Source organism: Myripristis murdjan, chromosome 5 (genome assembly GCF_902150065.1).
Source record: "Myripristis murdjan chromosome 5, fMyrMur1.1, whole genome shotgun sequence".
NCBI lineage: Eukaryota > Metazoa > Chordata > Actinopteri > Holocentriformes > Holocentridae > Myripristis > Myripristis murdjan.
Window position 1 is genome coordinate 22,681,960 of NC_043984.1, and position 27,109 is coordinate 22,709,068.

The window sequence follows — 27,109 nt, forward strand, 5'->3', positions numbered from 1 at the left end:
TCCCTGCTTCAAAGTTGAATATTTTTTCTATTTTTATGACAATTGCACATATATATTCTGTATATGCTGGTTACAGCTACATCATGCTTATACTGAGTGAAATGTTCAAAGCCAAAATGCCATTGTTTAATGGCTGCACAATTATACCAATTAGAAAGTATCTGGATGTGTTCTGCATCATTTTATACACATTTCCCTCTAATTCAGCAGGACATATGTGGTATCTTTAGAAACCTTGGGATCCTCAATTTTAAATAAGGTTCTATGGGTTTGATCAAAGCAGTATGTTTAAATACACCAATGGGAATGGCGGTGTTAAATTAGATGAAGGAAATCCTAAGACAGCGAGCACTTAATGTCAGACAGACAGCAGATAATGCAGGACAAGTCTGTCACGGCAGGTTTTATTGAGACGTACAGCTGTGTGTCGTCGACATATATTGTTAGAAATAATGTCGGGACCACAATATCGAAGGTGTAGCATATCAAGTTTCATTCTTGTGCAGTCAGCTCTCCAGTAAACAGTTCCCACCTTAGTAGAACTCACCTCTCTAACTAGGTGATTTGACCAGTAACTTCTTTAATTAAATTGGGTAATAGTATTGATTATGATGCTCTGAATATGAATCCATAGCATATCAGTCATGTTGGCCAAATATTATTTTCAATTTAAGCTCTTTGCGTAGGCTAGAATGCAAACTAGCAATCACTCCATTATACCCTGCCTGTGTTGGTCTTGCCATGTCAAAACTTTCACCAGCAGTCTACAGAGATTGTCTCTACCCATGGCAATATGGCAGAATGGTATAACCTGACTCCGCAGTCCAGATAAATAAAATACTATTAAACAAAAAGTATTATTTAGAAGCATGCTGTTAAGTTATAGTTGCTGTGCTGATAGCTTTGTCAGATATATTATTACTGTAATGACTGATGGGGTCTAAGTCTGTTGTTCTGTCACAATAAAATCAGGCTTTAAAAAGAAAGTGGCATAGCACACACAAACACCTAGTTGGTATGTATACCCAGGTACTGAATAAACTATGTATGCTGTATGTCTGCAGAGATTTATATGTTACACAAGAGTTACTGTATGTAAAATTTTTGCTGAGCCTTTGGAGAAGAACTTGGCAGCCACTGGAAAGTGTGCTAGGGCGCAGTCACTTTCCCTCCCCTCTTCTGTCCTTGTTTGAATATTACAAAGCAGTGGCGTGTCAAATGCTCACTGGGCAGCAGCGACGTGTCCAACTGAAAAGCGGCAGGAGGTCTCTTGTGTTCCTGCTGCCATTCAGCTGGAGTTCAAATCCAAATCTCACCAAAGATCAGCTGCTGAGACATCCAGTATGATTAAAACATACACACTGTGGCTTTTGTTTTCTGTTTTTATTAAAGTCTTCACTGTTCCAAAGTGCGATAAAAGGAGTTTTAATAAAACTGAGCTTCAGCACATACACAGCCACAAGGATAAAGATAGAGACTTCACAAGTATTTGGACTTTGATAGTAACACTTAACCTTATTGTACTGTTCCAGAAGTCATAAATGTTAGATAGGTGCTTTATTAATCATTGACGGAAAATTACACAGTTACTGCAGCTGACAACATTCATACAGACAAATTCAAGGGAAGCAATAACCCCTAGAATAAAATAAGATATCATACATAACAGAAGTGAAACCGTTTGTATGAGTGATGGGCTGTATATCAGTCACTACATCGCTTGGATGGAATGTTTTCCAATTTAAAATGGCACATTAATCTTGTAACATGAATAAAAACACAAATGCTTGTTGCCGGGAGTGAATGACACAACTGGACTGTCAAGCTGCAGAAACACACGCGCACAATAGCAGCACTGTAGGGAATGTCAAATGCCAGAAATCCACTTAGCGTAGATGAGTTTGAGCAAGGTTCTCATTCAGTGACATTTAGGACTGTCCTTGGAAATTTACAAACAACAAAAACCCTGTCAAACCACAACAATACGTAACAAATGATATGCTGCCAGTACCAAAAACACCTCCCTTCAGTGACTGACACATTTTTGTCTCAAAGGGCGTTTTTTTTTTTTTTTTTTCTGCAAGATCCTGAAATTAAAGGCTACCCCCAGGCATTGATTATACCCCTAAAACCCATCTCTGTTCATCAGGGTTACATATTTAGAGGTTTGTTTTTTCCATGAAAAAGATCCCCTCATGCCTTAAATTGCTTCATTTGTCTGCTTTCATTTGCTTCATTTAGTATGCGCAGTTCTATGAATATGCAACCTGCTTGTAACTTGTAAAAATCAGACAATCTCTTAGTTATGCTTATATTATTCATGTGAAGTAGCCATTTCAGGTTGGTCTTGTTGATTTTTGAAAATAATGAGATGGAAAGAACCATATGACTGGTTCTGGTTTTTGATTTTGTTCTTGGCACACTGCAGTTTCAAAGTGGCAAAACTCAACCATTTGACAGCTGATATCTCTCCTGATATGTCTTGTAGCTGATGAAAAACATCAGCTGGACATGTTAACAAGGTTAAACACATGTTTTTCATCAGAGGGAGTCTTTTAAGATACACACGGAAAATCTTTTACGTAAAAAATAGAGCCATATTATTAGCCTAAACCACAACGAGAAGCTGCAAAAGAGAGGAACTTCCCATAAACTCCTATTTGAAAGCCTATAAATATACCATTTTTGCCCAAATTAATTCCTGTTGCCAGGTCTGCCCACAGGAGGTCATAAATGAAAAGTTAATGCTATGGGTCACAAGAAGATGGCTATTGGTTGAGTTACTTTTTGCACCAACTAATTAACACCAATTGGTCAGCAATGCTGTCAGTTTGCATGTCAATAACAAATAAAAGACCAGGGTCAGGGTGCTCACTGTGTGGAGCACGTGCCATGTAATGCCCAGGCTAAGCTGTGGTGATCTCTAATAATGCAGAAATGCTCAAAAAACAATCTTAAAAACAAGCTAGTTTTAAGTAAATGTTAAGTGTACTGCATAAGCGATTCATATAACCTGGACAAAAACAAACAAACAAACAAAGAAACAAACAAACAAACAAAACAAAAACAAAACAAACACCTCAGGATAAAACATAACTGACATCCCCATCCTGCTTGGAGACTGTTTTTTGTATTTCGTTAGGAAAGGTAGTGTTATACTGTGATGCTGTGTGCTGCATTACAATGAATTTTGGCTCCCCGACTGTCTGGGTCAATACTTGAGCCACAGGAGAAAAATGGAAGAAGGGAGAGGTAAAAAAAAAAGAAGGGGGCAAGAGAGATAAGGAAAGGCATACCACAAAATTCAGAGTGAATGCAACCCCAAAAAAGAGGAAATGGACTCAAATGGAGAAAGTGAAAGTGAAAAGTGCCATACAAAATGACATATCAGTACCATATAAATAAAGTTATTGTTATTACTATTATTATATATGCATCAGTGAGATGACAGTCTCACCGAACAGAGGATTTTATCAAAATTTTGCCTAATTAACAACATTTTCAGTTCACCAATTTTCTTGCTTGCAGAGGCTTTGTCACATTTTGAAAGTGGGTGGACCTTTGTGAGAATACCACACATGTTGGACATTTACCGTTTTTGCAAGCATGACCAATCTTGTAAAATCGCTGCTAACAGCCGCAAGATGTACAGACATGCTCTCTGAGGTTGCCAGGCATGCACACATTAACAAATAATCTCACACTAGAGCACCATAACAGGGCTATTCAACAGAGTGTGCTGATGCAATTTCCTCTTAGGTAAGCAGTTTCCCTTAATGAACCTGATCTTTAGCAAACAATTTATTTCTTTGAATAAATAGATGATGAAACAGTTTCAGAGATGCACTTCCTGTGCATGAGCATGTGGTCATCCACACCCTAGAAGTGCCATTTCCTCTCAGCCCTCATTTTGATACAACGGACATGAATGTCCTACTAGTCATTTTCACAGTCTCTGTAAGCAACTAAACCCCTAATCCCTTTTTTTCCATTTGCCAGCATGTCCCCTCAGAAGTCAAAGAATCCCCTGTTGGTGACAACATGACGTTTGACATTTTCCCATTCAACACTTTTAATTCCTGACTGTGAATCATGCATTTGCAATCCCCTTTTGCACCATTAGAAATAGAATCGTTAGGAGTGTGGCAACCAAGAAATTGAGGATTTGATGGATTGGATAGGTGGATAAGTAGGCATGTTTGTGTGTAAAGAGTAAAGCCATCCTGGTGTTTTGTTGGGACCTAAACACATAAAGCATTAAAATGTCATTAAAATCACCTCTGATTTTCTTCTGCACCCTGGATAAAAGCATTAACTGGGTACCTAAAACTAAATGATTGATTTCATATGATGTGAACTGGAAGGTTTGAGGTCAAACAGCTCTAACTGTCCGACAGATGGAGGAAGAGGTCAGAAAGAAAATATTCAAAACCACAACCTGGTAAAAGGTTATGGCTGCGTAGAGCACACACTGCTTGAAAAATGATCAGATTTGAATGCCGTGCTGTGTGCTGTACATACACAATGAGTGGAGAACCTAGTCTGCTGTGTATGATGGTCATTCATGTGTATATCTTGCTATTTTGTGGCTATATCGGCATGTGGATGGAATGTAAATTAGAAGTTTTCAACATCAACTCAACCCACTTCTGCAGCACAAATAAAATCTCAAACACTGAGGTTAGTCAAAACAAAGTATGATACGTTTAGATATTGAACACAGCTGAAAGACGCAGTGATTTAGTGGAACTATGTTTGTGCTGGTTTGTTTGCACCATGGCTTAATTTGCATACATTTCTAAGTAAGATGAAACGTCTGTGAAATGAGCTTGAACAGCTGAGCGGCACATAATTTATCACACAACATAGTCTTAGTGAATGTGGGCCTACAAGAAGTATTCCTTTGATCTATTCCCTGCTTTAAACCTGGAAATAGAATGAAAAAACAAGTTATTTGAGGTACTTTAGCCAGATTCTTTGTCTCTGCCTCCTCTATGCAATTGATCTTGTCTCTCGGGAACTTAGGGAGGATCTGGCGTAGAGATGCAACAGGAATGACAATAGCACAAGCACTGATTCAGTCTTGCCCTTGTGCTTCTAGAGAACTTGGACGTGTCAACAGAACAGAGAGCTTTTGATAAAATTCCTCTCTTTGTGGTTGACTTAGTAGCTGCTATGTTTGCTGCCGTCTCACAGTCTGCTTTAAACCCTTGCCTCTTAACCAGCAGGTAGATAATCTCTGTTATCTCTATTTTTCAGGCATTATTTTCACTTCATTATGAAATACACAAATTGAAAACAAAGACATATGGAGAGAGCTTGAAACAAAGGAGACTGTTTGGTTGTGGCAGGATTTCAGTCTGAGCCAGGGGGGAATTCATTGTTACAGAGACCCAGGGATTAAAGTGCACCACTATGAGGAAAATGCACAACTGTGGAAAACAGATGTGTGTGTGTTCAAGAGAGGAAAGCATTTTTTTGTATCATTAACTGAACTGTACAACAACATATAATGAGAATGCCTGCCTCTGTGCACAAAGGCATACAGATATATACAGGCTAATAGTTTTACAATGTCATAACAGGTGTTTTTCATCGTAAATCTGCATGATGCCAGGATGAGGTGCCTAATTAATCTTTGAAACAGCTACCTCATGTGCTTACTGTTTTGTTTCACAGGGGAAAAAAAATGTCTGCCTAATTTTATAATCCCATTATTATTTTTATGATTTTACATTGAAGCCAAAACACAAATCACCGACAATCTCAAGGAGCTACGTTTGCTGAACTGACCCTAAATTGTTTGATGCTTGTAAGAAGCACTTATTTCAACTGTCTGAGTTTGAATAACTATATTGTACTTCGAATCATCTAACTCTCAGGGGTCCTGGATTGGGACCTCAAAGCCCCTGAATCCCCTCAGCTGATTTCCACATTATATCAGGATATACACTTCCAGATAAGGGCTTTTATGGAAAACTCAGCTGAAGGAGGGAGACAAATCAATCAGAATATAAATGGCCAACATTCTTTACAGTGTGCAAATTAATTTCCCTTCGGACTGAGCAGCATGGTGGATTGACGGTGCCAGGGTGATCCACAGCTACATAGCTCGCTGTGGGTGTTGAGAGTGAGAGAGACGGGGTGGGGGGGGCAGATTGGTACGAAATCCATCTAGGAATCTCATATCTGCTTAAGGAATGCAGCCGCATAAACTCTGTCGGACAGGGGAGGAATATTTCCTGCATTATAGCCCCGCTGTCCAACTGTCACGAGAAACCCATCAGTTTTAAAGAGAGAGAGCGCGAGAACTGACATTTCTTTGTGACCGCTAAAATCGGCATTGAGGCCGTGGGGTTGCTGAGATCAAAACAGCTTTGGCCTCATTAACTGTGATCTGGCTCCAGTGTGAACTTGGCTGCTGGAGAGCTCAGACTCATGAGCACACATGCGCACACAAACAAAGATAAGTTCTTTTGTGGCACGACTCTTAAATCTAAATCCTTATGGTAAGATAAACCCTTTCTTTCTATCATCACGTGAAGTGTGAAGGTAATATTGTCAGTTTTTTGTTTTGCTGTGGAATCAGTCAAATATCTTATTACAGTGCAGATTAGAAGCAAATCAATACCTAGGCATGGCATCTAATCTGTTATACAGCGGATTTATCAGTATTCATTACTGAAAACCCAACTTGAGGACCATGAAGTGAAAAAAGTAAACAACTCCTGTTCTATTATCTTGGAGTCCAGCCAGGTTAAGCTCTTTCTGCCTTGTCTGGGCATGAAATGCAATTCCAAAGTCAAGATGCTATCCAAAAACAATTAACACATGGTCCAGTTAGTTGACTCCAGTGATAGCTTCAGGCTTCCAGGCCAAAGGAGAGGAGCAATGCAGGCCAAAATGCTCTCTGACTCTAGTCAAAGCTGTCTATCACAGCAGTCTGTATGTATACGTTATCATAGCTGGAGAGGGCGAGCTGAGAAGGTTCACTTGGCCTGATTGATGAGGTGATACCACAAGCAATCTTGTCTAACTCAGAGGATCAAGGTTTTATTTTCACTGCAGCAAAAGCAACAAAGAAGATACAGCAGTTGAGACATTGGAGGAAAGGTTTGGTTAAGACATCGATTGGGAAATAACAATTCTATTATCTGTGAACACTTTTTTTTTTTTTTTTTAGTTTTTTAGTTAGTTATAGTAATAAATGAACCGGCTGACACTTAAAACTGTGCAGAAAAGTTGAAAATCATGAAATGTAATGATTTCTCTGTCTTCCATTAGACTTGCGCCCCCCCCCCCCCCAAAAAAAAAAAAACACATGTATGGAATATCTGGGTTGAGGAGGCAAATAAACCACAAGTAAATCTTACACAGTATGTTGCTGCTCTATACCCATTTACTATATCAAAACCGCACAATCTGTGGAGTAAACTCCATCCGGCTATCGCCACATCAGAAATGGAAAACAAATCCCACTGCAATCCAAACTTGGCTCTCATTCCTGAGTCTTGGCCTGCAAGAAAATGGCATTACAATTATATCTACTCTACTGCACAGAATCAGATAATAAAGCCTTTCAATTTTCCAGGACACAGCACAGGACCAGGCCTCATATTTGCTACAGCTACAAACAGGAAACAGGCAGGCAGGTGTCAGTGAACCGGACCCGTTTTAAAAAACTCAGTAGATTCATGGGCCAGGCTCTGTTTCCATTAGCAATGAGCCACACACAGATGATGTAAGAGCACGGGCATCCTGAAACCTAATATTGACCCAGTATTTTTTTTTTTTTTTTGTCTCTACCCACTTAATCCTTTTCATGGTCACATGGTGCTGGGGCATTCAGTGGAAGGCAGGGAAACACTGACATGTTGCCAGTCCATTACAGGGCTAACACAGACAGTTTCAACAGTATTTCTTTCTTCTTTTTTTTAAATTTATTATTATTATTGTTGTTGTTGTTGTTGTTGTTTTAGAAAAAGAAAATCTGAATTTTCGAGAAGCCATTGTCAGAGCCTTTTGATAGAATCTTCCCTCTGTGTGGCGTTGAGAAACAACAGTGAAGACACCCATGGTACCATACCACTGACTCAACAGTGACAGGGCTATATACTGAACACAACAGTGTGAGCAGTGGGGATTTTGAAAGCTCCAGTTTCATTTTGCATTCTGCATCCATCTAGCTACAACACCCTGTCACAGCACTGAGCTGATTTTCTGTTCAGCAAGGAGGTAAACTTTGTGGAGTGGCTGATTTGATGAGGATGCAGCAGGAATCCAAAACAACAATCACGGCAGGTCCAAACAATATTGATTTGTGTCTGTTGTGATCGTGAATGAATAAGGCATGGGTGATGGGTTAACAAATGCAATTGGAAATGCTATTTGTAACTTCCTGATGTCTGTGACACTGTTTGTACTGACAGTTGTTGTTTATTGTCTTGCACTTTTATACAACAGGAAGGTCTGTGTCTCTTTCCAAATTGAGAGCAGGTATATGGAGTGACCATACCACATCCTGCATTTTGTACAAAACAAAAAAGTCAACATCCTCATTAAGATTGTAGAAAATGCATGCCAGCTTACCACAGCTTTATGCACACAACCCAGAAGCTGCAAGATTACTTTCTAACTCCCACTAGATGTTCTGGTTTCACAATACTAACATGTTCCATATGCAGGAAATGTGTATGTTATGTGCATATTGCTACTGCTGTGTGAAACTGAATTTGGATGATTTTCATGCTTAACATCAGCTGAGGGAGTCTGAGTCGAACAGTCACCTTCAGGAAGCCCTTTCAAATCCTCGTGGACAAAATCGAAAACACAATGACCATCCGGCTAAAACAAAAGTTGTTTTATTGGTTTCTAAAAACACTGTTCCCGTAGTGTTCCCGTAATAGCAGTAATATGCAGCATGTTGTCATAAATGTGCTTTTTAGGCCTAACCTTCATAAGTGATTGTTGGAAAAAATGTTGCCCCTTGTCCCAGCTCTATCTTTTTTCAGCAAACAAATTACAGTAAAACATATTAATGCAATCTACCACCTGCAGCCAGTGCTAAATGCTGCTAATCAAATTACACAAGTTATAAAAACTGTGTGTTTATAGTGTGCAAAACAAGAGCAATGCAGAAAACGATAGCCTGCCTTTCTTTGGGTGGCATGTAGCTGTTGGTATTCAAGACAGCCCTCTGTTTCTCCCTGCTTGTTGCTGACCTTGAAAGATATCACAAACCAAGATTCATGACCAGAAGGCTTCAGGGTTGAATGTAGTTAAAAGAACTGATCAGTGATCCAGATCCCTGTTCTATCAGATATTGATCTGATATATTGACTTGACACCTCTTTGCTTTACATTACCTCAAGCTGCTCTTATGCACATATTCTATGCACAGTTTTACACATTTCAGCATTTCATTTCAGGGATATCTATTTTGCTACCATAGCATAAATTTGTAATCAGCATTATCAAATTAAGGGTAGTTCAGAGGAAAAGAGGCATGCTAGTAATAACAACAAATCTAAAAAAAAAAAAAAAAAAAAAATGGAAAAAAAGGGGAAAAAATGGTGATATTAATGCAAATAGATATCATAAAGGAGCTTTCATTTCTGTTTGGAGTTATAGCATAATGAGCCTCAGTCAGTATGACACAGACCTCTCAGTTGCATCTCTGGCATCTAACAACACAACACTGATAGCCCAAATGTCACATTGAATCATGTTTTCAACAACAGCAGCTTTCTTTTCACCTTCATAAGAGATATCTCTGAATATAATGAAAGTGATTGTTGCTAAGCCATATATTTTACTGTCCTTTCTCTGTATATATACATATTTGTGATAGTCTAACTTCCAGCAGAAAGCTTACTGTAAAACATGCCCATTGGGAAAATGTTGATGTAAAAAATTCAACCAAGTCCGCCTGCATCTGCTGGAGTTTTGCAATGATAATGTATCTCACCTCCACCATCAGTGGTTTATCATTTCTGCAGGTTTACTGGTGTTCAGCTGGCCTGTTCTTTGCACACCAAGATTTTATCAAAACAGTTCACCTTCCTCTGGCATTGATGGATAGGTCACCACAGGTGCACCAGAGAGAGGATACAGACATGTGGGCCCGTGGTGTTAACCAAGAGAGGAACAGACAGGTGAGGGCTCAGCTGGTCACCCGTGTCGGGTTAGTCAGGAAGTTGGAGAGCCATTGACAGATGGAGAGCCCAGTGTTCAGCTGAGACGTCTGTGTGGGAGGCTGAGTCAAGCTGCAATGACAAAAAATAAGTTCTCTGTGCAACACTGATTCATGTGGCAATTTCCATGTCTTGTTCAAAGCTGCCTCATTTTTCCTTGTGTACCTGGGCTTCTGTGCTACTGTTTGAACAACGATATTGAGTACATACTTGTGTTTATATCTCTTATTTTCTCAGGAGGTATTCACAAGAGAAATGGCAGCAGATTTAGAACAATTTAAAGATCATCCTTTCATGGATGGCTGATCCCAGGCATTATAGCTTCATGACCCAGACAGACTGCAACTGCATGCTGCTAGCAACACAGGCTGGACACTGCCTTTCATACCTGAAAAAAAAAAAAAAAAAAAAAAAAACAATATTGATCTTTACTTGTCTCTTTCATGAAGACGATTTGGTATTCCAGAGCTGTGTAGCTTGAGTTTAGGTACACTAACAAATAGCTCATTTCCACTATAAAGAGCCGTACCTATTTGGCCCTGGAGTGTTTCCATTGCTTATGGTACCAGCGGGTTGCGACACTGGCCGGCGGGCCGGCCGCGGCACCGGTCGGCGTCAAGCGGGCCGGCCGCGGCACCGGTCAGTGGGTCCGGTGCCGCAGGGGGCCGGACGGTGTACTGGTGGTACTGGTGCCGCAGCCGGCCTGCTTGACGCCGACCGGTGCCTCGGCCGACCTGCCTGATGCCATCATCATCATCTTCACAGATGCTCTGCCATCTGCGCTTAGTGGTCACATTTCCATTTGTAAGAAAAATGTAAACTAGGCTACACAACAGAAAAGCCCAACAAAAAACTCAGCAAGCAAATCAGTTTCTTCCATAATCTCTCCAGAAACTAATGTTTGTAAATAATAGCCTACTGGCTGAAGGTTTAATGGTTGACACGTCACTTGTCAGTTTGTAGCAGCCTGGTTAACTGACATTCTAATGGACCAATCACGAAGGAGATCATATTTAGGCCGCGGCCCCGTTCTAATCGGCCAGCACCAGATGTCAAACCGGGCTGAAACTTTCACGGTTGGTTCCCGGAACCAAGCGGGCTGTTGTAGTGGGAATGAATGCAGAACCGTGAATTTCACATCACGGCGCGGCACGGTACTATAGGTACTAAAAATAAAACCAACACTGACACCACAGTCATGTTTCTATTCTGTGGTTAAGTTCCAGTTCCTGGCAGCTGGTAATAATGATGTCACACTATGACTTCAACAAAAGCAGAGAGGTGCATATGGACCTGAAACAAGCACACAGTTAAACCATATAATTTATTCCTCTCTATTTTCATTTATTTATGTGTGAATAACAAGATTATAGTAAGAGAGATTATACCAATCCTGTTTAATTGTCTGAGTGCTCTATCTGTGACTTACTCCCTCTGACAGCTTCAGCACCGTGTGTCTCCTCTATAGTTATTACACAAACTGTGTTCATCAGAACCCGTGGGAGGAACCAGACAGTTTCCCAAGTGGCTATAACTGGCAAACATGTGGCAATAAAAGAGGCTGATCTGCGAAGTTCATTGTTGGAATTTCTTACAATTTCTAAATTTCTTACAATTACATACAACTAAATACTTGGGAAAACAGTAAAAACCTGCCAATGTCATTTGTTTTTGCCTGCAGGGAAACGACAGGAAAGAGTTACTCATTCCTTTATAATATGTAAATGCATTGGAACTCTATAATTATCTTGTAATTCTTGTGAAATCAGTACTGGACCCCTATAAAGAAGTTTGTCTAGATAACTTAAAGATGTCGATAATCCAGGAAATCCAGAATGTAAATACACTGAGTTCAATTTCTCATTGAGTTATATTTCAAAGATATCTGATTCTCTCCCATATCCTTCAACAACATGGGATCCCACCCAAACATGGCATGACAGGAGAACCATTGATAGCTGAAACCAGAGGAGGGTCTCCTTTCAGTCTTACAAAATGTGAATGCTTTGACCCCAACAAGGTTCTTCTGGCCAGATTCTGGACAATTATGCAGCAACTTTTGTGTGTCAATTTTGACTTTTCAGTAAATTCAAAAACATCGAACTGTAAAATGTTGAGAAAAACCTCTCTGTCGCAATCACTATGTATGAATATACTGGAAAATGTGCATGTCTGGTTGACTGGCAGCCTCGTGGTCGCAAAAACTGCATGACTCCCAGGGTATCAGTTTCAGAATTGTGATTGGGAGTAGTGTGTGCCACTGTCCCATGTGGTTTGGTGTGAATGAACACTATTATTTCTCATCTCCCAAGTCTCAAGGTTCAGTCCAAAGCAATTAAATTGTATGTCATCGCAGACATGGACAAACTGAATACAGTCAAACCTCAATCCTAAACTCAGGCATTACGGTCAGAATATTGTGTGTTTAAAAGAAGTAGAGCGTACCAAATCTAAAATATATTCTTACTGGGTGCTGCTAAGTCTCCTCTGTTGATACATGCCATTTGAGGTTTTTTATTTGCACAGTCGACTATATGACGCTTTTTAAAATAAGTAAGCACATACTACGTTTCATATTGTGAATATGTAATGTTCAGGCTTTAACTGTACTTCTGTACATGTCTCACTGGTTGTCTTCTGCTGGTATGTTTCTGTGGCTTTTGCACAAGCATGCCACACCCAAAATATGCAAAATATGAATGTTATGAACATAATGTCATATGCACAGTAATAAACAACTCAATTAACCCGGCGAGGTATTGCATCCCTCCACTTCTACTGTCTTACTGGTGTTTTAGTACGCAGTAATGGGACAACAAAGCATCTGCCATCAATGATCCTTTCACTCTCAATCTGCCCTCCACCAATTCCCTTTTCTCCTCTGCCACATTTCCAATCTTCTTTCTATCTTCAAGGGTTTAACACACAATCCAAGTTGATGTTACCACCCGCCTGCTAAGTCTACCTCTTTAATATTTCATGTGGTCTGCTATAGGCATCTGTGGTATTGCAAGGTGACCCAGTGGCACACACTAATTTCTTCTGAGGGTTACCACAAGTTGAATTGTGGGCAGTTTATAAGCAGTGACAATAAAGATAAATATATATTTTTAAAGGTTTCTTATTGCTTTTTTCATAGCTTTAAAGCTTCCGTCTGATATAAAATGAAAAGAGAAACATTAGAAAACTCATATCATATTCATCTATAACCTTTTAAATGCTGTAGAAAATGCACCATGTCAAGCTCACGTCACACAAAGTTCCTGGAAAGTGCCACTGTACTCCTGCAGCTTTCCACAAGAACTCTGTATTTAGCATCTCCCCTTATATCCTTATAAGGTTCATTTGTATTTATTCGATGTTATCAAATGGTCTGGTTTGGCTTATGCTCAGCTGACTCAATGAATGAAATTGTACATACAGTACAAAACGTATTCAGTTATGGTTTGTTTTTATCTATGAGTAATGATTCTTCTCTAAAGAGTCAGACAACATCAGGGGTTGAAATTGTATTTTTGACTTCCTTTATGATCAAGGCCTTATTCCTGAGAGACACATTTCAACTGCTTATGTTTGTGTTAACGAACATGATCAAGTACTTTGCCAAAGTCCTGGAAGCCTGATGCTTTGTCTTGGCTGAATATTATGAGAAAATACCAGTAAAAGGCTGATTGCAATGTTGTGACATTCCAACTTTGTACTCTACCAGTCAGTTCTATCATATTCAGTGACTAACCACAAACAGTATGTACCGAACTTCAAAATTACACCAGCACCCAAACAACCAGTCATCCACAATAAGATTTACAGTCACACTCCATCATTAGATAAATAAAATCTAGGGTGATCTCTGACAACTTCTCACTTAATGGACTACTCCAGGAACATTAAATCCTAGAAGGACGGGAAATGAATAATAGCTTATTTTCACACACACTGTTTGCACAGGAAGTTATATTTACTGAGGACAAAATAAATCCAACAACCTGGACTGAACACTGAATGATGATTATTACAAAACTTCATAGTTTGTGTCAGTTGAGACATCTTTTAATGTGAGGCTAGCAAGACCTGTTGCTTTCTAAATATATGCCTGGATTCCCCAATAAACAGAGGACAAGTACCCACTGCCAAAGTGAGAGAAATGTGAACATATTAGATAGCATGCAGTATTGCTCATGCAGTATTGCAGTATTGAAAATAGCAGGGCCATTAAAATTCCAAGAGTCCAAAATTATTGACCTAATTATTACCATTATTTTCATCACTGACAACATTCTGAGTGCCTGAATATCCTCCCTACAGTGTCAAACAACAAGAATTTGAAGGTGAACTTTTGCAGGGCATCCAGCTGAACTCATATGCCATCTATAAATGCTTGCATCAACCAGAATGCCTTCCCCTCTGCTGCCAAATTTACTTCCAGCTTTACTACCTGATGTGACAGCATAGTGTCATTTCATAATGGGATACAAAGTATCATAATAGACACATTACTGATGAATCTACATCTCTGACAATGTCAGATATTGACTTAAAACCTGTTTGATGGGCCAAACTGTTTTAATTAGTTGTTTCCCTGGAACATGCTCTCTCTTTCCGTCACACAAAACTTCCTCTGGGGTTTCAGTGTTTTGTCGTTTAGATGTTTTAGATATTCAAATCACGGGTCTTGCAGCATGAGAGATGGCAGGCTCTACAACATTCTTCATCAGCCAAGTTTTGGTTGAAATAAAATAAAGGGACCATCTGAGCAGTAGAGGCAGGTTTTAGATGTTGCACGTCTTGCACGTTTCAGCTTTTGGTGTATAGGTCAGTAAATGATGAGCATGTGATGTGAGGCTCATCCCAGCAGTAAAGTGTCTGAACAATTCCCTCCATTTATGCAGAGCTGGAGAGGGTTGATGAGGGATTGCACGTTCTCTCCCTAAATTATTACGCCTCAACAACCGCCACACACATTGTAACACAATGGACCTCAAAGCACTCTAGGAAGCATTCACCAAGACCTTGAAGGTTTATTTCTAAACATGTTTGAGAGGGAAAAATGAAACAAAACCTCTGCACTACTTGCAGGTCAGTGTAAACTATTCTTTCGATATGCAATACAGCTGATGGAAACAAAACAAAACTACAGCAGTGCACACATTAGAGTACAAATCACCGTTAGATCTTAGTCAGCACTCAGTTGTGGTGTGTTTTATATCTATATCTATCTATCTATCTATCTATCTATCTATCTATCTATCTATCTATCTATCTATCTATCTATCTATCTATATATATATATATATATATTTCATACACACACACACACACACACACATAGATAGATAGATAGATAGATAGATATGAAAATAGCCACATGAAATTGTCAGTTTTGATGTCTCACTCTGGAATAATATTATTTCATTTTTCAGGTATGTTTTTGATCCTTGTAACATACTGTCTCTGGTTTTCATTTCTGTTCCCTGAACTGGTTTGAAGCCCTCATTGCACTTATTATATAGCCTATATGTTTTGGAATACCTGTTTCAAATTGCTGTTGATACCAAGAAGATAAGTTGCTGTTCACTGCTATGTTGTTAAACCCCATTGGAGGTAAGGCTTTGACATTTTGTGGTCTCTGTGTTCATAAATACCATGCATATGGTTGTTTTAACTATCAACACATTTCTTGGAATATCTTCCAAATGTGCAATGAAATGTCTGCTATTCAGATGTTAGCAGGACTGTTACTGTCAGAAATTATCCCAAATTTGGCTCAATCCAGTGGTCATGTGTTTGATTATGGGGGAGGGGACATCTTGCCCTGAGTTACCCCACACTCTGAGGTCAGTCAGTGATGACACACAGAGACAAGCACAGCAGATACACAGCCAAAAGAGTGATCTAGAGTGGGAGATAATGACAAAATCACCCTGAGTTAAAGGACCTTCAGTGGTCAGTGTGAGAGTGAGAATAAGCCTTGATGTTGATCTATTTCCATCTGTTAATGGGACATCACATTAGGATTGTGGGTCTGTAATTTTGTTTGCTATTGAGAGTGCAGAGGGCATGATGAATGAATCCTTATGCCCAATCCTACGTGTGTGTGTGTGTGTGTGTGTGTGTGTGTGTGTGTGTGTGTGTGTGTGTGTATGTGTACATCTGGTTTACACCACTTGCAGCTTTCCTGGTGTTTTTCCACTGATACCAAGCAGATATTGTAAGATATTGTCTTCCTGTGACACAAAGCATGAGATTTTATCTTTCTCCAGCTCCCTCTCAGAAATACACTGGTATTTGTTTGCCTCATCAGATTGAGTGACTGCAGGTCATTTTACACACCAGCACATCCCTGATAAACAAGTTAGTTGACACGTTTGTTTGTTTTTGTCTCCTTAATCAGTTTGAATAAGCTGCAGGCTATATCAGTGTCATATTCAAACAAATTAGTGTGTTGTCCATTTCCTCCAAGAAGCTTGAGGGCAGGATCCAGAAAGTGTACTGTTAATAGGTGATAAGGGATCAATAATAGGTTTGGGGAGGCAGTGACCTTATGTAAACTTATTTCACAAGAGATGTATGGTTTTCGGCTGCTTCCCACCCTGTGTGAGACTGATAAATATTTGTTCCACAGCAAACTGAAATTCATACAACAGGACAATATCTGACCTATGGATGGAGCTGCTTACGAAATCGACACAATGACTCAAATTTCCGAAGAAGTCTGTGCAGTGCTTATTTATTGGGATTTATCAGACTTGATACTGTATCTGATCTTCGTCTTCTGGTGACTGAGAGTGGAGTAAGTAGTGCTAATCTGCGCTTTGGGAACCGGAGTGTGACTCATTCACTTTCATCGAGGGTCGGTCCTGTCTCTCTGCCAATAAGACTGCAGGGGCCACTTCCATTCCCGGAATCACCGTTTCGGAGCGTATGGGCACGAAGTTGAGCGTATATAGCGCGCAGGTTTATGTCCGAGACCAGATTCCACTGACGCGACAGCTGCCTCAGCGGGACATAAAACATGCAAACCCTAAGAGAGAGTTTCTCCAGCGGTGCTCCGAAACTCAAACAGGGAATTAACGCGACGGGTGTATTTCTCCACTGAGCGCACGGTCATCCAAAATCCGTGAAGATGCCTTCGGGTCTACCTTCGTCTCAAGCCCTCTATATAGGGATGGAAGTGGTGATCGCCATGTCCTCGGTCATCGGTAACGTGATGGTTGTCTGGGCTGTGCGTATCAACCGGTCCCTGAGAGAGACCACGTTTTGTTTCATCGTCTCCCTGGCCTTGGCTGACATTGCGGTCGGCGCTCTTGTCATCCCCCTCGCCATAACCATCAGCATCGGACTCCAGACGCACTTCTACAGCTGCCTGATGGTCGCCTGCACCGTGCTTGTCCTGACGCAAAGTTCAATCCTGGCGCTGCTGGCCATCGCCATTGACCGCTACCTGAGAGTCAAAATACCCATGAGGTAGGGCCTAAAGGTGAATTCCTCCAGGTTTCACTATCTCTTTTGCCCATGTCTGTCTGGTGGGATCCTTTGGCGAAGGTCACACATCACACTGGTCATGTTCTTGTTATCTGCGGTGCAGGATTTTCACTGTAATACCCCATAGTATTTCTGTATGGACTTGATGTTGCTATATTTGCAACAGTACTTTGAGTTTTTGTTGACCTTGTGCATTGTGGTATCTTTTAATCTCTTAAAGTGACACTATAACATTGCTGTCGGGAGTTACAGTGTGTCAGTGGCGGTCAATTGGCTTTTTAAGTGATCTCATGCATCACTGTGACATTTATATCTCTTATTACTAAGAGACTTTTGCTTAGATAGTTGTAAAATATCTTAAAATTAGGATGTCTGAGTAGCCATCATGTAGTCATCGCACAGATTAACCTGTTTGACCTTCATATTGTAGCCACCATGTATTACCAGCCATGAAAACACAGTAATATAACAGCAACAGTAACAGTCATCCAGTTCTTCTAAAAGCATCACTTGAATTAGAGTATTTTGGTATAGATAAAACAAACAATTATTCCTTGTTGCTACAACAGAGGTTCAAAAGGAGGCTCCATGCAGGTCCATCTGGCACTTTGAAGATGATGAATTCCACACCTGTGGGAAGGCAGGACACACTCCCAGTCTGGACTAAACACACATGTGGTGAAAAGCATGTAAAAGTCATATGGGTCACATATTTTTTTATGCTTTCCTCTTGGGCCTCTCTAAGAATGCACATAAACACAGAAAACTGGTAAATGTGCATTTTCATGTGGTTTTGTCCGAGGTCAAACCCCTTTTTACTTAAGTGAAAAAAAATCACACAAAGCAACATAACATTCCTGTGGCAAGCTGCATTTCCATAGCATCTTTTTTTTTTCTTCCTCGGAGCCTTTATATGTTTGTTGTAAATCCAAAGAGAGAGCGAACAGTATCACAGACGTCCCAGAGAGTGATATCTTTGTCGCATGGTAGCTGTTTTCACAAGACGTGTTGCCCTATGGGAGCCTTTCAACCTATATATCCTCTTACCAGTCTAATGCCCTTTACAGTGCGATTCCATGTGCCCATATTTTAACTGAATGAGCTTATCTTTGCCTTGTACGATTGCTCATTGACTGTAAGCTTGAAATAGGATGACACTGTATGCATGATTGGTCAATATGCACATGGTGGTTGGTTGATGGATTGCATAATTTCTCAAGCTGGCAGCCTGCACACAGAAACATCCACACACATGCACGTGTACACACTCACACTCAAACTGAATGGTCACTGAAAGGGGGATAAAGAGTGAAACAGGTGCTTTTCATTAATTGTTACACTGACAGCAAACAGGATACATTGAAAGTATGCAATATTAGGCTTACTCTATCTGTATAAACCAACTGTCACTCTTATCAGTGTGTGCTGCAGGATTTCGAAACCATTTTCATAATAAGAGCCAAGATTGCACTTAAACTGATGTTGTTGTAGTTTGATATAGGGCAGTGGAGAATATATATTGCAGAATTTGCCCAGTAAAAAATGGAACATCATGCAACATGTTTCTGCATTTTTCAGACATTTGGATCTTGGTAACTGATAAAAATCTATCATATTTCAGTCACTATTATCCCATTTACCCATAGCATTTATCGGGATACCTGAAACTTTCTGCTGAGGGTTGGTAACAACAGTAGAAAAGGTAGTTTTGATGCTTCCCCATGATGCACATTTTACAGTTCTGCTTTTTGCAAAGGCACCTAATCTTAGAAACTTTTTGACACATTCCTCCACGTCACCTGCGTCTCATCTTACCTGGAAACTCCCATCTTGCTACTTTTAGATTTCATTTCACTGAACGGTATCTTGCTTTCAAGAGGTAAAGTGACTGTTGTTGATAGCAGAGGCTTGTTTGGACCCTGCTGTCGTGATGAAGGTGATCTTGTAAATACCCAGGTGTCGCCTGTGTGCTCAGGCCTATTTGCTTGGCTGAAGATTTTGCAGCATTTGAAGCTGTTGCCTGAGCCACAGGGTTGAAATCCCACTAGGGAGTATATTCTCAAATCCAGGTAGTAATCCTGAGCAGTAAAATACAACGAGACAGACAGCTGAATTATAGTGACACTGGTTGCATTTAGAGTTGTGATATCACAGGAGATGCAGTAAACATTGTATAGTAACACTCAAGCTCTAACAACAAATTTAGAAGAAATACTCTTCTATTTCTCTCTCTCTCACTTATCTGTTTGCTTGTGTGTGTGTGTGTCATGTGTGTCGCAGTACCAAAGTGCTCTATCCACAAACAGCTTTGTGTCAGATAACTCAGTGAGGTCTCTTTCAACATCCTGTGAGCATTCATTCTTCCTGTGTTGGCTGCACCATTGTGACTCATTCTGAACTCTGGTCTAGTGGTGTGTGTGTGTGCGTGTGTGTGTGTGTTGGGGGTTGTGGTGGTGGGGTAGAGACAGAGAGACCAAGAGAGTGAGAGAGGGAAAGGAAGGAGTGAAAAAAAGAGAGAATAATAGGTTGGCTCAGGTGTGTGTGTGTGTGTGTGCACATGTGTGTGTGCAAGGTTAACCAGGGAACAGGGAGTTATGATAAGCAAGAAAGAATGTGTCGTCTCATGTGCTACAGAAGAAGGATCGACTCTGGATATTACTCACTCACGCTTTTTCTGTGATTGAGTCAACATTTATTCTTCAAAAAAAAAACAGCTTGAATCCTACGACCAGCAGCCTTACACTGAGGTTGCAGTCAACTGCAGGAATCTTTTCATGTCCTTTCGACAAGGACTAAGACACAGATTTCCAGTGTGCGACAGCAGGACTTTATTTGGGAGAGAAAAAGTGATGATGTCCATTAAGGCTACAAAAGGATTGGACATTGTTGTTAATTAAGCCAAGACACCTATAATGCTTCCAGGCTGTGCAGCAGCATTGCAGCAGCGTCTTAGGCTGTTCCTGCTGTAACTTGTAGTACTTGACTTCCCACCTGTATGTTAGAGCACAGTAGTGATTTAAAGTCAAACAGCAAAATGGAGGAAAAATGACTGTTTCACCTGCTACCTACTTTACAGTATGTGATCTAGATGGAGCTAGTATCATTCCACATTGTGACTGTTTTAGCTGACATGTTAAGGCAGTTTTGTCCACAGGTAATATGCTCGCTGTCTTTAAATTGAAATGCATTCTGATAAAATTGAATAAATAGAAACAGAAATGACATACACACCCACACACAGAGTAATTCTACCTCTCTCTATGGAAAGTCATTGTCCTGATTAGTTTATCTTGTTGCTACAGCTACAAGCGGGTGGTGACCCCACGGCGAGCCGGCACGGCTGTGGTGGTTTGTTGGCTGGTGTCCATCGTCGTGGGCCTCACGCCCATGTTGGGCTGGAATAACCTGCAACGTCTCCGTGACAATGGCTCACTGGTGACTGAAGACCTCCTGGTGACCTGCCAGTTTGAGAACGTCATCAGCATGGAGTACATGGTCTACTTCAACTTCTTCGGCTGGGTGCTGCCGCCTCTGGTCCTCATGTTGGTCATCTATGCAGAGATCTTCTACATGATTCACAAGCAGCTCAACAAGAAGGTGAGAGGATGATTCTTAGACAGACTTTAAATCAATTTATACATATCAAGCTGTGGACCTGTATTTGATCAAATGTAGGCACAGCGATCTCCATTTGATAAGATTTAGTTGTACATAACTGTCTATACTGTAGACTGGCAGAACAAAATTGTCATTTTTATATTTTCTCTCATTGGGCTAACTTCTAGTCAGTGAAATAATAAGGAAATTAAAATATTCCCTATTTTTCAGTGCACTCCCTGGAACCTCGTCAAGTACCCCTGGGGGTCCATAGACCTTAGGTTGAGAACCTCAGCTGTAAATGAGCTCTATTGATATGTTTTCGGTTTGAAGTAGGTTTAGTGTCTAGTAGTATAATTGATCAGACACAGTTACAGCATTGGCCCTTTGAGTACTAATTTAGCCACTAAAATTGCACCGGAAATCACTGTTATTAGCTTACTTGTAAGTCAACTTAGGACGCACTCACATTAAGCCCAGTTGCTCCGTATTGTGCCGAATACCCCCCCTCCCCAGTCCCCCGCTGGCCTGCACTCACATTACCCGAAGCACCAACCGTCCTTAAGCGTGATTGCCTCTGGTACGTACGGCATCACGTTGCATGGCTTGACATCATCATAAATCGACTTTTATTTATACGCAGTTGCAGCAGCACAATGGACAGCGACACAGACAACATGGTTGATTATTGATTGCGCGAGGTGGCGATTTGCAGTTAATCGCGCTGCATGCATAAAACAATTTTGCGGAGGCAGGAGGAAATGCAGGAGGGACGGTTGCATGATTTACGTCATATCCACATTCACGCTGCGTGCGTGACCGTGCATGTGCTTGTGCATGAACGCCCGCACCGTGCTGAAGCACACCTCCTCCAACCGTGTCAGAGCGGAGGAAGTGTACTGTACTGAAGCACGGAACGGGCCGCTCACACTAGTCAAATAATCCGGATTTGGGGGTCAAACGTGCTTGGGCACAGCACGAATAGGCTCATGTGAGTAGGCCCTTATATGCTGATGATCTTTTCCTTTGTCTCTAGGTGACAGCCAGCCACACAGACCCCAGCCGATACTTTGGCAAGGAGCTCAAGCTAGCCAAGTCGCTAGCACTGGTTCTCTTCCTCTTCGCAGTCAGCTGGCTTCCTCTTCACATCCTCAACTGCATCACCCTCTTCTGCCCTACCTGTGAAAAACCCATGTACCTCATTTACATCGCCATCCTCCTCACCCATGGCAACTCAGCTGTCAATCCCATTGTTTACGCTTTCCGCATCAAAAAGTTTCGCACAGCATTCCGGAAAATCTGGGAACACTACGTGCTTTGTCACGATCCAGTTGGTCGGCTTCCTCAAAGAGGAAGTCAGAGAGGACAAAGTCATGAGAGGAGGCTGAGGCAGAATGATGATGATGACGATGATGTGTGATGTTTGCAACTGACTGGACCGCAGTGCAACTGTTAAGTCTCATTCAGTTGGTTCACAGAATGGAAAGGACTGTGGCCTGACCTTCATGCTTTAGGGATTACTGGTGAAAATGGGCGTCATGCTATCGTAGAAGGTTACAAGGATGAAATGAACAAGGGAACTCCATAGTGGACCGACTCATTTGAGACTGTTGGATACTGGAGGAGGACAGGATGATGAACATATTTGAAGGAAACATACTCATGCTGAATCACACTTTGATTCAGTTAAATTGTAATTTCTCCATTGGCTGACAGAGTAATGATGTCATATGGGATAAGGGGCTTCTCATCAGTTTGAACAAAAACCTGTTGAACTTGAATCAGTAAATTTATATGGGTAGCACACAGGCTACACTCTGTACAGTAGTAGTGAATGATGTAAGCATCTTTGAGCTGAACTAAAACTATTGGCCTTTTCTTTGTGAGTGACCTCAATTAGCTGAGAATATTATCTCAAATAGCTGAGCATCTTAGTATTGTATGTGAAGAAAAAAAGCTCACCCTGTTACATGTACATCCATAGTTCTGTGGCCTTATGGACAGAGAATATGATGGAGACTTGAGGAAAATATAGCGTAATGTTAATACTTGGAATATGGTGTATAGCACACCAGTGGTGATGCTACTGATGCACTGATACTGACACTGATATCAGTATTGATGCTGATACTGGGCTAAATTAGAGTAGCCTGCTAATATCAAAGATTTTATCCAAGACTAATTTCCAATTCCAAAAGCCCTGAGTAATTAGTTAGGAATAAAAGCAAACTGTCTTGATTTTTGCATTTTTTGGTGCACAGAAGCCTGTATTCCTCACATCATGGGAAAAGAAGGATTTTATATCAATAATTTTATCCACTGACCCCAAGGTAATGGTCCAAGCCTACACTGTGGAGTGAAAGTGGTGGTCGATACTGAACGTTTAATTCTGGGTGCTGGCACTAACATTGAAAAAGTGGTATCAGTGCATTCCTACTTGATGCTCCTCATTCAGTATTTGTGGACATGAACAACTCCCTCCCAGTGCTACTGAGCTAATGGATCTGTGTAATCCGCAGTGTCATCAAGATGTATTTGTAGCTGCGCAAATCATGAGGACTTGAGACTGACTTCATTAAGAATGGCCTTCTTACACCTAACGAGCCTCATTTTATGTTAGTGATAGTCCTAATCAATTTTACCAATTTTTTCAAACGCCTAGTACTTCACACTTTCCTCCCGCACGTAGTCAAAACTTTCATCTTTTCCACTTCATTCTCAGGAGGGATGTGTCTCAGAGTAATATCAGAGCTATTTGAATAGAACATCCTCTTTTCTGTTTTATGGCTGACTTAAACTGTAAGTGATAGGACATAAAGAACTGACTACATAACGCCACCATTCACACTATGTCCTATATTTACTGATCTATGTATAAATGTTAATGACACTATATGAAAATATGGTAAACAGACATTCCACAAGATGATTCAGCTCATTGTGCAAACCGTAGTCTGTCTCCGTCACTCCTGCTGCAGCTGATGATGGAATGAGACCTTTTACTGAAGAATGTTTTCTTAACGAGAGTGGGAGATCCACTTTTCAAGCATCTCATTACTTTAGGTGATAGCTACAAATGAAGAGAGATGGGACAATAGGCAGAGAAATGCCACGGCATTAGGTGAGCTTTGCTTTTAATTCATGCAGTTTTGGATGCGTGGTGCTGTATGCTCATTACCAGGCACAGCCATCACAGTCCACTTCATGTTTCTCGTGTACCTACAGTGTGATGGAGCTACTCTCTCTGACCAATCTCACTTAAGGGACTGAGGACATCAGTGTGTGGGCAGATTTTATGTGAGCACATTTATCTTCTTTGACTTGGCAGACAGCGGGCTAGTCTGTGAATAAATGCGACCAGGGATTGAGGAATGGAGTTTTGAGGCTGTTAAGACTCCGGGGGTGGGATGGGGTTATCCTGCTTATTCTGTTTACAAGGGGGCCGGAAGACGAGCAGCAAGATCACAGTTGAGCAACTCATTATAATTCACATCTCAGTGGAGGTCAGCAGCAAGGCCGCCTTGAAACTATCTCATCAACTAGCAAGGCCTTTACCAGCGACCTGCCTTTATGTACTGGAGCAACATGTGTGATGCATGGTGTGTGTGTGTGTGTGTGTGTGCAACATGGGCACCAGAGGAGACACGAGGACAAGAGCATATGTCTTCATCAGTCCAGTGTACTCAGTGGATTTTAAATGCTGCTTTTGTAAAGACACTCCCATGTGGTCCTTTCTTCACTTTGTGTTCAAACAAAATGGTGTTAAAGTTTTATCTGTTTACTTTTACTGAACCAGTGTTACAAATTCGACACAATTTGTGCAATATTCTCAGATGTACATTGATAATATTGAAGAAAATGTATAGATGTTAATCAGAATCTAGCACTGAAGGCTCATAATGGTACATGCTAATATGATGGATATACCATGATTTGTCATATCTGTCTCTAATTATGGAGGAATATTTTATGTTTTGATAGGTTGAGTGACAGAAAGCAGTGTTAGTATCACAGTTGAACGCGTACATGGATCCAGTGCAGTTGGTGTTATCTGCTCTATTGTTGTAAAGTCAAAATGCATTTCCATGAAACATGAGAGGAAGAAAATAAAGCTTTGAAAATAAAGTGTGGAGCCTCAAAAGAAGCCGTTAATAGGTCTTCCCAACACAAGCGCAATATTGACACCTCAAATACCATATAATACCTGGTATGTCCCAGCAGAGTGAGGGAAATGTCAAAGCCTCTCTCTCTCTCTCTCTCTCTCTGTCTCTCTCTCAACAATTGCATTTGACATGAAGAAGTTCAAGTTCACATATTTAACGATGTGTGAATTAATCAAGCATTTTCTTATCTTATAGTGATTTTGTCAACAGCGTACTATAATTTAAAATAACTTTAAACAGCAACAGTTGATATGTTGAACTGGACTGAAAAGTATGTCTGCAGCACTATTATCTTGTTGTTGTCATGCACTAATCAAGTCTGTGTGAACTTAATTTCTATAAATGAGTCCCCTGGGCTCTGGCATACTCACATGGAGTGTGAAACACACACACACATGCGTGCATGCGCGTGTGCGCACACACACATACAAAAACACACCCTCACACACACACACACACACACACACACACAAAGGCATGCACGTGTCTGTTGTAAATATTTGCCCTATAAATAGAGAGACTGGAATCCAGCTCTTTCTAGGGTCAAAGATAATTTTGCCCTTTGGGTTGTGATGCACTTAGCAGTGACTCCGCCTCCCAGCTGGCTCCAGATCAGCCCCCTCATGTCCTAAACAGTTAGTATGTGCAGACTGACAAACAGCAGGGGACAGAAATATGGAAAACCAATCATTTTATCTTTGGAGTGGTCACCATTATGAGGCTGGCAAGAATGCAGTGAACTTTGTCAATAGAAGTGTGAAGTATTTTATGTCAAATCAAATAAATATATGACAAACACATTTCATTTAACTGTTGATTCATTGCTGTACAAGTATTTCATTTCTTGTGTGTTGTGTCAAGACTGTCAGCAACTATTTCTAACATATTTATGCACCCTTGGCATCGCAGTTTCTTCACAGAGGTGCAAATCTACAGTCAGATGCCTTAACAGCCCAGTGTGAAATGTAGCCAGAGAAGTTATGGCCCCGGCTGTTGAGTTGCATGCTGTATACCAGACAACAATTTATCTATTATTATTATTATTATTATTATTGTTGTTGTTGTTGTTGTTGTTGTTGTTGTTACCTGCTTATTACTCTTCAGGGTTACGGGGATCTGCCATTCAGTGGTTATTCACCTCTGACCCCCTGAACAGTTCACAAAACAAAAATACCTAAGAATTATTAAATAAATAAATAAATAAATGTAGGTTTTTGGACCTTATCTTGTAGGAAAACAAATAAAAATCTCGAAATGTTCATACTTTATTTAGGCAAAATATCTTATTCTATCTCTTTGTAAATGATACGGAATATTGTATATTTATACAATTTCAATCTAATTATAAGATTTTTTTGTAAAATAAATTTCAAATGACAATAAAAATATAATGAGCTGATTGCTGTGATTTGGACAAAAATTCCCACCTGAGGTGAGCACCCCGCCCTGTGCTTAAAATCTGAGTGGCATCCTCAGCGTTGGCATGTGGTGAATGACACTGTTCAGTGCTGCACTCTACTGGCTATTGAAAGAAAAAATTAGATGCATCCATGAGATATGTGATGAGAGATAATGAGAGATAATAAATGATATTCGATTTGCTCATTGGCCCTCGCATTTACAGTATTTTGTTTGGTTAACTCACTTAACATTATCCTTTTAAGGGACAAGGAA

At 40.5% G+C, this 27,109-nt stretch overlaps 1 protein-coding gene across 1 annotated transcript; it reads left to right on the top strand.

The window, feature by feature from the left end:
* The first annotated feature begins 17,100 nt into the window (after window positions 1–17,100).
* Window positions 17,101–25,713, top strand: LOC115358650 (adenosine receptor A1-like). The gene is made up of 3 exons (XM_030050589.1): window positions 17,101–17,657; window positions 20,978–21,272; window positions 22,309–25,713. Exons 1-3 carry the CDS (start codon window positions 17,317–17,319, stop codon window positions 22,690–22,692), a joined length of 1,020 nt encoding a protein of 339 aa, XP_029906449.1. The 5' UTR covers window positions 17,101–17,316; the 3' UTR covers window positions 22,693–25,713.
* Window positions 25,714–27,109: the final 1,396 nt, after the last annotated feature.